At 39.7% G+C, this 11,912-nt stretch overlaps 1 protein-coding gene across 1 annotated transcript in view; it reads right to left on the bottom strand.

The window, feature by feature from the left end:
- Positions 1–216: 216 nt before the first annotated feature.
- ANKH (ANKH inorganic pyrophosphate transport regulator) overlaps positions 217–11,912 on the bottom strand; it is a 47,859-nt gene continuing 36,163 nt past the window's right edge. The window contains exons 9-12 of the mRNA XM_009288088.1: positions 4,668–4,797; positions 3,391–3,514; positions 2,702–2,801; positions 217–449 (exon numbers count right to left, since the gene is read on the bottom strand). Of these exons, the coding sequence (XP_009286363.1) occupies positions 333–449; positions 2,702–2,801; positions 3,391–3,514; positions 4,668–4,797 (471 nt within the window). The 3' untranslated portion in view covers positions 217–332. The remainder of the gene's footprint in view (positions 450–2,701; positions 2,802–3,390; positions 3,515–4,667; positions 4,798–11,912) is intronic.

The following is an 11,912-nucleotide window of genomic DNA, read 5'->3' on the forward strand; positions in this document are numbered from 1 at the left end:
AGAGAGCAGGGCTTTGGTTGACAAATGCAGATTGTCCAGAGAAGGTGGATGCATAAGTAAGGAAGACTCTACAGTGATGCAATTGTATCTTTTATGTTTGCATGGAGTGAGAAAACAAATTCAATTGGGAAAAAAAAAAAAGCAAAGACCTCTCTTTAGGTCCCTCATCAGTGAGAGCATACTCAGTATGCTAGAGAATTTATCTGAAACCTTTTAAATCAAGGCCTCTTTATTACAAAAATAAAAATGAACAAACAAAAAAGTATGAGAGACGACAAGATGCTGAAGTGTCACTCCAATCGTCCCTGCAGAGAACAATTGCATCCCATTTATTATTCATTCTCTTCTCTCATTTCTACGATGTCTGTCATTTCCTCTGTGTGAGGCATGTCGGTCATTGCAGAGTCTTCACCTTCTGTAGCTGCTTCATTCTCATTCCGCTTCTTTTTCTAGATTGAAACAAGTGTTTGGAAACCTATCAGTAAGTTGTGCATGAACAGCGTCCTACAAACTTTGGGCACTGCGAGAAGCGAGGTGCGAATAATTTTTTTTGGGGGGGTATGTTATTAAGAGCTAGAATATTTGAGTCATATTCATGGCTTGTCACTAATAAGTTGATTTAACTTAGAAGGTTTCCATAACCTTCCTGGGGCTCAGCTTTCTCCTTTCTAACATAAATGCAATAATAGAGGCATTTCTTATGCTAAGCAACATCCAAAACAGGCTTCAGCACGACTGGAGGGAAGAGAGCATCTGGAATCTTTTACATCACGGATTTTTTATTAAAAAAAAAAAAAAGAAAAGCAAACAAAATATGAGAGAAGATAAGCTGCTCTAGGGAGGGAGACAGAGGTGGCAACCTAATTTCTCAAACGTCAAACTTCAGGAATTTTACAAGGTGTGAGCATCCTGGCTTTTCTTGATATTGCTGATCCACTGTGAGCCCCCACCCCATCAAGGCCAAGTAATATTAGAGTATTTTTGGCTAGCAGTAGCAGGAGGGCATTCAAGAGTCCTGTGATTCATCCAGGATGTCCTGGATTAGTAAAGCTAAGAAGCATTCAGCCCCGCTACAAAACAAGTTGAAGCATCTGTTCCTCATTATCCATTTCTCAGCAGGCTGACTAGTTTTACAGAAAACACTTGTACAGCTGACAAAAAGTCCCCCACAGGTATTGTTGATTCAGCTGAGTTGGGCATATCAGAGTTTCAAAATTTGAGAGGTGTCTACACAACACTTGATTTGCAGATCTCAGATGCCGCCCACTTATTACCACTGTAGGTGAAAACAAGTTGGTGTATACAGCTACCGGTTGGCTCTGCCACTGTCACGCTGGCTGTTGAGACAATGCTGTCAGCTACACACTAATTCTGGTAAGGGAATAAATTAGGTTGGCACAGTTATTATTACTACTACCTGCACTCATCACTGCAAAAAATTAAGTACCATGTCCCTGGCCAGAAACGCACTATGAGCTATTTCTCTAACAAACAAGCGATGAGGAGGTTAGTCCCAACAGATGTATGTTGTGAAGCCATAGGCCAAGAACAGCCATTTCCGTGTCTACAGTTTTTACTCTTTGGTGCTCAAGAAAAACATGACAGCCTAATCATGATGGAGATCAAGGTCTTCTATTTCCTTATGAACCTTGTACACTTTGGTCTACTGCCATGGCCTGCACTGTTAATACATATCAAAACTGGTTTTAGTTTGTTCCAATATAAGGCTTTTAGATGTTCCATCTTCCGTATTTTTTTGCTAAAAATAGAAGTGATGGGCATCTTCGCTTGGCCTTTAGTAAGAAACCTAATTAAAAAAAAAAGGCAAATGCATAGATTTTATTTTCTGCTCCCATCCACAGAGTCCTTCTGCACCACGGAATGATGTACACACCACGCCATTTCTGCTTGGTGTTGGGCCTGGTGCCTACACAGTGCCTTGAACACATAACTGGAAGGGTACAATATGCAGGTACTGCGATGTACCCGGTCACCTAGCCAATATTTATCCTGTGTTTGACTTCATTTAGTGGAATATTCTTTGAAATCCATGTACCACTACTACTCCGTACATGCAGGACTGTAGTGTGTGAAATATGTAAAAGTATGCCTATGAGAAATCCTCGCCTGTTTAAGTATTTGTAAGCTCTTATCCTCTACTGCTGCAGGAGTATATCTTGTTTTAAGCCACTTCTTTAGATGGCAAAAAGAATAAGCAACGGTACTTTTTGTCCATTTTCAGCAGAGCTGGTTTTGTAAAGAAATAAAAGTATACATATATATACACACATACACATACACATATACATATAATAAGCTTGGATGAGTAGTTCCTATGTCTATATAAAGAAGCTATGTTGTACTGTAGTAAGAGATCTACGGTGCAAAACAGGTGGTGGTAAGGATATGATATCCATGATACACGTTTTGAGGAGCAAGAGGTTTACTTCAGACCAGCATGTCCCATGGCCTGGTCCCATGGCCTGAACGCCCACTAGCAGTTGGAGGGCACCTTTTGGTTTTATTTCAACCCAAAGAATTCCCAAGTTTGCACACTCCTGCGACCACATGGGGAAGCAAACCAAATTCAGTAAGTGGGGATGCTGGGGAGTTACATTTCAAAAGTGTACTCTTAATCTGAACTAAAATCCCCTATATTCATCAACTGCTTTCACCAGATCCCGCAGAGCCTAATTTTTACCTGTTTCCGATAGACGTAACAGGCTGCTATCGCAACCATGGTGGATTCTCCTACAAAACCAGCTAGAAGGGATCCTACTCCAAGAGTGGCTCCATGAACTCTGTGGGCGGCATAAGAAGAAAGTCGTCATGGTTGTGTGAGAATTCATGATTCATAATTATATTTCCACTGGCATATAGAATCAATCTGTTGTTAGAAATATTTCCTTCAAAGACATAATACACTGGCAAAAAGAATAGCTGGTATTTTAAAGGAGTTTTTTGGTTTTTTGTGGCTTCACTGTTTAAAAGAAACACATGCTGAATCAAATATAGGACTAAGAATTTAAAGTCTTGTACAGAGTGCTGTAGAACAGATTATTTAACTTATAAACAAGATATTCTTCCATTAGCTTTCTTAACAGTGCATTTAATAGAATGGAAATAAATTCTCCGTAGGATACATGTTTGCCTCTCTGCCATCTGCCTATTTTTTCAAAAGGGACATCACTGTCATGCCTGCCTAGAGCAGTCACACTTGTGAATTTGTAAATGTTTCTTTTCCAGATATTGATACTATTTAGGCTTTATATTATGGTTAGTATTTGGGGAAAATGTTCTGAGCTACCCTAATTCAGCTATTAAGTGACAGGAAACAGGAATGAAGAGGAAAGCAAACCCATCAGCTCTGTGGAGAGGAGAATGATTTACCCCAAGTAAGGCAGCACAATGAGACTGGTGATGAGGACGATAATCCGCAGCACTGAGCTAGGTGCCAATACAAATGTCTTCTTTAGAGTCATCAGCCAACCAGTCAAATGCGCTCTGACCGTCACTGTTCATAAACAGGGGAAGGGGAGGAGATGGGAAGACAGGGAGGCGAGAGTAGTAAAAAAAAATCAGTCATCTCATATGAAGCTTTTTCATGCAGAGAGCACTGTTCAGAAATAACCATGGTGAAACTTGTTTCTGGTAACACTGGGAAGCCCTACTAGAAATGAAGTAGATCTTGTGTCCAAATTGCTTTAATATACTGATTTTTGAAAACACAAAGCGCCAGTTGTAGACAGCAAGCCTTACTGAGAGCTGTTCTCTTACAACCAATTTATTAGATGGTCCATCCTGTTTTCTTCACTAAAGGAACATCCCTTCCCTAAACAGAAATCACAGCAAGGAAAATTTTCCCTCTAGCTCCTGTGTGGTACACGGTATAACAGCTAGTCACAAAAAATGGTATCTCCATGTACCTATTCTTGTATTTGGAGTTTACCTTTATTACAAAACTGTCTTGTCGTATAAGCAGAAAACACTACATGATGTAGCATATGATTACAGAAGTTAGAAATTTTTTGAGGGGAAACATTTTGATTACTGCTGTCAAGGTTGCCTCTCTCTTGAATACGGGCATTAACTTTTATTCTTTATTGATATAGAATATATTCTTGATATTGATATATCAAGTATCTTAATATTGATATATCAAGATAAATTTTTTGAGGGGAAACATTTTGATTACTGCTGTCAAGGTTGCCTCTCTCTTGAATACGGGCATTAACTTTTATTCTATATTGTTTATGCTGTGATGATATCTGAAAGTGCCACTGACACTGGCAGCAGCAGGAGAGACTAATGGAGGTGATGTTATGGTGGAGCTGGTCCTAGATGCTATTCCAAACAGTTAATTTCAGTCTTGGCATGCATGTATTGCTACTGCCATTCATGTGTGTGCTCTTGGTCAGCTACAATAGACAGAATTCTGACTTTTGACAGTCAGAAATCTGCCTAATGACAGACTGCTCTTACTGCAACATTTGTATCTTGACTACCGATATAGTCTTGGTCTACACCAACTTCAGTAAAAACCGTGTTACTTTTGCTAGGCGTGCATTTAGCCACTCTTCCATGTACAGCCACGCCAGACTCTATGACCACATCTCAAAGCTGGTTTGGTTTTGAGGTTACAGAGTTTTTATTTTCTTGGTTTTTACCTGGAACTGGAAAGAAGGAGAAGATGCGCAAAGGAACAACACACAGCTCTGCAAAAGCGAAGTCTACTCCAATTATGTCAACTAAAATCTTCTCTGACACGTTTGGCGTCCAAAACATCACAAAACAGAGCTAGGAAGAATAAAATTAAGAAATGTTTATATTTCAGAAGGGAAGCACAACAGAAGATAGGTCCTCCTGGTCTAAAACATTTGTTTACTCTACTGGTGGGTATTTTTGGTATTAAATGCAGGAAGAAGATGGATACAAAGTAATAAAAATAAGTTTGCTTTTCTACAACGTTCAGGGATCTGTAGCATGCAATGACTAAGGTTTTAATCATCACTAAGGCAGGCATATTTTATGATTAACTTTAATCACTTCATTTAACCTTTCTCCTATGTTTCTGCCTCTTTGCACATACACTGATGAAAGAAAATAACAAAACTTATATGTTAAGCAATAGTCCTGACTCCAGAGTTTATGAAGCAGTCATTAAAAAAACCCGACACATGCATGCAAACCTAACAGAATATTTGTTTGCTGGGCTTGGATTCTAACAATTCAAATGTTGCGGTTCAGTCTGACTGTAATCAAGAAGAAATTATAGGAAAGGTTTTAAGAGGCTCTTCAGAGCCACCCCAACCACCAACAGTTTTCGTCTTCAACTTAAGTTGAGGATGCTGAATGCTCCAAAAGTCGCGACCAATTGAGAACAACAGTGTTCTCAATAAAGAGTAGAAAACAGATTCTCACTTCTCTCCAATCAATCAATCAAAAATATTGGAAAAGAAACAATCACAAAAAAAGTTCATAAACACAGAATTAATTTCCTTTACTTTGAGAAACATATTCGAAACACTGTTTTGCAACAATTTAAAGACGTTTTAAAATATTTAAATGCAGTAAGGCTCTAGTGTACCCACAGTATATTTATACTGAGCTTGCATGCAAATACACAGAGTTCACAAGTAAGAGAAGCATGTTAACTTCAGAAACAATTCCTATTCTTCATGTTCCTCACGTACCAAGACTGACGCATATAGAAGGAATTTTTATGGTGCCTGCAGATGGTTGTACTTGAATGGTCTAATTGTTACAAAAACAGTAAGAAACCTGATTTTTACAGTACTTGCTCTGGTTAAGACACTCGTATTCCTACAGATTATCAGATGGTTTAATAACTAAAGATTTGAAGTACTCCAAGACCTAGAGATCTGACCTAAATCTAAGATGAGGGGTTTAAACACGCTGCTGGTACTAGTACTGTTGGTATGTAATATGACTGATACCAAGGCAAAGGTGTTCAGCATAGTCCTGCAGACATGGTGCCCTCAGGCCACAAATCCACCCAGTCTTGTTATTTTAAAGAGTGTGCTGTTTAGTCCATACATGAAAGGAAAACTTCCATAAAAACCCCGTAATAAATGGTACAGCGGTAGTACATGCTGTTTAATTTTTTGGTCAGTCCTGAGGCAGGGCTTCAGTCCGGGCTGAGGGGGCTCTTAGCAGCTGGCAGGTCCAACTTCTGTTCAAAGCATTCACTGAAGAACGGTGCCGACAGCCCTTACAGGACTTTTCCTGTAAGAAGGGGTACCAGACATCCTTTCAAGTGTAACTGCTTTGTCATTTAACTTGGTTTTGTGATTTTAAAAGTGATTTCTTCCTGTTATTCTCACAGTGAAGCAGATGTTAAGGAAGGGAGCTGACTGAACGGGGCAAAACTTGGGACCTTAAATGTTCTGGCACTCCTCTGTCAGGTTACAAACCAGTGCACCAGGTAAATTCTGCACACTGGCTGTACAATCTGATGGCTCTGTAAGACTCCATAACTACTCTCTTGTAATTTAGCCTACAAGCTAGCATCATAGTATCTACCTAGCTCTTCTCTTAGTATCCAGTTGTCACATCCCTACATGTTCAGATGGCTTTTAAAGCTAGTCTTTGAAGTCCTATCACCTCCAAGACAGCTGAGATTTCACTCTCATTCTTTGGTTGTGTGCCAGAGATTGTCCTTTCTGTTTAGCCTACGAGTATCCAGACCGCAGATGTTTCCCAAGGTCCGTGACCAAGTGGCCTGTGGGAGGTCTCGTGTTCTGACAGCCTGTGTGGTGAACCTAACATTTCACCTTCCTGCAAAAAGGCTCATCTTCAGTTTTCTTCTCCACTTCTTAGGGCAGGAACCACTATTTATTTTTCACAATTGAACATTTTACTTGACTAATTTGATGCTGTCTTGCGGTGTATCTCCACCACCTATACAGAGTGGAGGAAGGTAAGAGCAGAAGACAAATGAACTGAGCATGGAGTTTCTTCTGCTTTAGCCAGCACCTCTCTCTGCCTGCCAAACTACTTGTACGGGGTACAGCTGAAGCAGAGGGCACAATCTAGAGCAGAGAAGGTTGTGTGGTTGAGAATCCAGTTATTAAAAAGCAACTGTACAGTGACAAGAGTAAATTCTTTCATTCTTGCAGACACCATTAGGCAGACTGCAGTGATTTGTACTCTTAACGCAAATGACCTTTAAAGCAACCATACAGGGAACATTTTGTCAAATCTTTCTTCAAAGTCCAATAAACAAAATAAGATGCAAAGATGTCCACTCTTCAATTACAATTTGCTGTTTTCATGAAAGCAAAGACTTTTACGCTGCTTGTACTGCACAATGCCATTAGCATCCTACTGAGCAGTATAGTTACTGCTGCTGCAGGATTCCATACATTTATGCTAACAGCGGAGTCTGCCCACTGCTAGCAAAAGGCAAATAGAGCAGTCTTTCTTTCTTCATCAGCCGTTTGAAAGCATATTCTAACATGGTTACACAGGCAAGCAAGTAAGTGACCAAAAGCATTGTTCTCAATCCTGTTCTCTTTGAAGTTAAAGCTTGTTTCTGGCCTTAATAAGAACAGACTCAATCTCCATCCAGCTCTCGAGGGGAAGAAGGTCAGTTTGCCAATCAGAGGTAATGACTTACACCCAGGTGGTATGCAGTCATTCCTCCTCAGCTGTTGCAAACTGCAGTCTTCCCCACTCCCCTGATCAGCAGAGAGTCAGTGCTGATAAATGGCTTCAAAGAGCACTTCTTATATAGTAGCTGGTGGGTAATGACAGCAGTGACTGCTAAGTTCAAGAATAAGCAGTTTGAGGAGGGGAGGCATGGCAGCAGAAGGACCTTCTTTTTCTGCCTCAGCGTGCTTCCATCTTTTGGTTGCAATATTGATAACTAGTTTCATTTTGCAAAGAGATTCTTCTCTGTCATCTTATGAGCAGATGATATTCTTGTTGCCTGCAGGGGACAAAGCCTCAGGACAAGAAATTAATGCTTTGCATCATGCAAGCCCTCTGCAATTTAACTTCTAGAGCACTTGCAACTTGGGAAGTTTCCATATTATTTCAAAGACAAATTCAAAATGTAGTGGGGAAAAAAACAGGCTCTACTTCAGGAAAACAGTAACACTTGACATGCAAAGGAGGGAAGGTATTTCAGCTACTGATTTTATTACAGATGAGGTATACTGAAAATAGGATGAAGTCTTAGCTTTTTGCGATACTAAGTGGTCTGTATGATGTTTGTGATTACCTTGGTAAAGGGTGAAGACTGATCAGAAAGGAGACCGGAGAAGATGATAACAGATGAAATGATGCAAGTAGTCCAGTGAAACAGAGAGCATGGCACACACAATTAGAGATGGGCTCTGCTGGAGTAAGCAGTGGTAACTTCTTGGGGCTCAGATCAGGAAGGAATTTAGGAAATAGATTTACCTATAGTATGCCTTAGTATGTCTCTTATCTTTCTTTTAGTTAAACACTGTTTCCCCCTCCCCCTTACGTCCTTCTGCATGTGTCTGCAAGGTTAAAAATAGAATAAATAGGCTTGGGTAGCGTTACAGTTATACCTTCATATAATCTAATCAAGAGGTGAAGATGAACGTAGCGTAGGCTAGCAACACATAAGCATAATGGCATTGCAGCTTCAGGTTATATGGCCATTGCAGCCAACCGCAATTATACAGTAATGAATACTGTACTCAGCAACCCTGCTGAGGCTGAAGCATTTTAATGCTTTGGCCGTAAGGATTTTGCTTGTGGAATTCTAGCAACAGAATTGACTTGATTTTCTGTTATCTTAGAGGATAGTTTTGTTAACGCCTTTGATCATTTAAACAGAACTTCAACTGAGCAGTGATGAGCATTTTAAAAACACAGGAAAAAATGAGGATATAAACAGGAGAGTGGAACACTACAGAGAATATGCAGGCCCGAGTAAAGACAATAGTATTTATTATGGTGGTGTTATCTCTGTATAAACAACAGTAGCCTAAGTATTTCTGAAAGTGTTTTAATCATTTGAACTGATCTGAAGGGTTGTGCTATAGGGTAACGTCTTTAACTGATCTACAGCAGTAAAATTTGAAAGACTATTAAGTATATCAGTAATTTACAGCAGCATAAGAAAATCAGTATGGCTGTATTAGATCAGATCAAAGCTCCAGCTAGATTAGTACCCTGCTAAAGGTCACTGGGGGTTGCATAAGGGAAGGGCACAAAGAACGGGCAAGTGCAGAGTAAGAGATGCCCTTCCCCGGCTGCACGGTCTGAGCTGCCGGCAGTTAGGGCTTCAGGTGTTCAATAACTGTGGTGCACTTTCATCCCATGCAGCATTATGCTGTGCATACAAAATGTCTAATATTAGTGATTTTTTTTTCTTCCAATCCAGTTGTGCATTAAAAAAAGTCAAATAAACCTCTCACTTGTAGCTTAGACACTCTCTGTAAGTAGGTGTGCTTACTTTCATGTGGAACCTTGCTATTCTCAGCTAGGAAATTCAGTGTCTAGGCATATTAAAAGGTTACACATCAAAAACGTCTGTTGTCAACAAGCCTGAGAGAATGCACCAAATCTTTGTTTCAGCAGGGAAAGTATCAAACTGGTAGTGCTCAGTCCAACTTCTCTTTAATCTCTTTCTTAAGCACACTTCATGCATTTGACTTTCACAAATGATTGTGACAAAAGACTGTTCATGAGATTTTGTTTCAGATGCTGCATGTGTGAGTTTGAATGCTAGTAGTTCTTGAAAACTAACAGTCTTTTCATAGGCTCTGCATCTCCCGGAAGCTATTGCCATTTATTCTGGTTGCTGACAGGGATTACTAAACCTCAGAGACCCACTACATAATGCATTATAATACATTAGGCTAACAAAGGCTATTGTCACGTGTATAGTAATCTGCAGGGTGCTAGACTGATTTGCTTTTAGGCACTTGTAGAAAGCTGCCTGTCTTTTGGGACATTCACTGATAAATATAAGGCACAAAAGAGTATTCCAATGAGCTATGAACAACAGTACAGCATTTCTAGACTTCAGTGCAGTCTCCAGTAGAAGAAACACTGCCTGATGACAAAGACACGATATGGCTCTATGTTCCTCAGAAAGAAGCTATGGAATCCAAAATGGATGTTTTTAAAAATGGGTTAGACATATACCAGCCTGGAATGAGATGGGGATAACAGATTTTACCATGGGGAAGGGTGCTGTTAACCTGCTAAAGGTTCTTCTGTGATGAAATGAAGTTCATATTTTTCTCCTGCAAAATAACTCTCAGCAGATGTTTCCTATCATTTGTTAAACTTCCTATATTTGCAGAAGTATGGCTGTCCAAGAGAGTTGTTTTACCCTCAAAATATTGTTCTATGTATGTATTGAGGATTGCATCTTAACTAATTTAACCCATGCCTTGTTCATGACCTCTCTATGCCCATTTGTGGTACGTGGCGCCCAGTGAGGGCAGAGGAAATCTACATTACACGTTATTACACATCTCAGCTTTGAATTGCACCTCAGATCTTTGGGATAGTATCAGTTGAGTTTATCACTTCTATTAATATGGAAGAATAGAAGTCATACGAATCTGCCTTTTGAAGTGTGCAATAAACAAATCAAAAAGTAGCCTGAGTCTTACATGGTCTGATCTCCTGATATACCAAACATCTCCATGGCCTCCCTCTTTCTCACATAAGCAGAACTTCCATAATTCTGCCTCCTTTCAGAGCTTGTATCACACTTAGAAGATGAGCTGATCTTGCAGATACGTTTGTAAGTCAAAAGAATATCTTGTTCTAACTTGCATCAGTGCAAAAAACTGAATTTGACTCCTCTGTTCAACATCTTATTTTGCAAGATGCTGGAAAAGAAGTATTTTGTTGAACTTGTTAGTGCTGTTCTTATGGCTATTCCAAATCCATACCTTCATGGACCTTGAAAATTTAGTTCTCTAAATGGCTCTGTAGTACTGGGGCTTGTCACTCAAAAACTTACTCCAGCAACTTAATGTTCAAAGAAACTGCACTTCTGTATTTTTATGAAGAGTAAAAGCAACAACAGTTTTGAATTGTTAACTACTCATACTGAAACTACAGAAATAGCTGTTACACCCCTTCTCAGACCACAGTTGGAGTGTTTCCCTGTTGAATATAGTTGTGCAACAGATTACGAATTCCTAATACCTCCTGAAGCACTCATTCCACTATGCAGTCTCTCAAGTAGTTGAACAACATGGAAAATGTTCAACAGGGTTCTTACAAAGGAAGGAGATCCAACCACCCATCAATTTGTACAAATAAAGCATTTTGTGTTTTATTGTGGACCAATAAATCAAAACGTCTGTTTTATCATAAAGACATTATTCCCTGTTGATAGGAAATCACATGTGAGTTTAAGATGAAAATAATCAAATGGAAAACTGGTGGTTTTGGCTGGGGTAGAGTTAATTTTCTTCACAGTAGCTAGTATGGGGCTGTGTTTTGGATTTGTGCTGAAAACAGCATTGATAATACAGGGATGTTTTAGTTACTGCTGTGCAGTGCTTACACCGAGTCAAGGCCTTTTCTCCTTCTCACAACGCCCCACCAGTGAGTAGGCTCGGGGCGCAAAAGAAGTTGGGAGGGGACACAGCCAGGACAGCTGACCCCATATAACATGATGCTCAGCAATAAAACTAGGGGGAAGGTTGGCCGGGGGGGCTGCTGCTCAAGGACAGGCTGGGCATCGGTCGGTTGGTGGTGAGCAATTGTTTTCATTTGCATCACTTGTCTTTCTTGGGTTTTATTTCTCTCTCTCTGTTATTTTCCTTTTCATTAAGATTTATTATTGTTATTACCATCATTATTTTATTTTCTTTCAATTATTAAACTATTCTTATCTCAACCCATGAGTTTTCTCACTCTTACCCTTCTGATTCTCTCCCCCA

The sequence above is a fragment of the Aptenodytes forsteri genome, unplaced genomic scaffold (genome assembly GCF_000699145.1).
Source record: "Aptenodytes forsteri isolate BGI_AS27 unplaced genomic scaffold, ASM69914v1 Scaffold27, whole genome shotgun sequence".
Lineage (NCBI taxonomy): Eukaryota > Metazoa > Chordata > Aves > Sphenisciformes > Spheniscidae > Aptenodytes > Aptenodytes forsteri.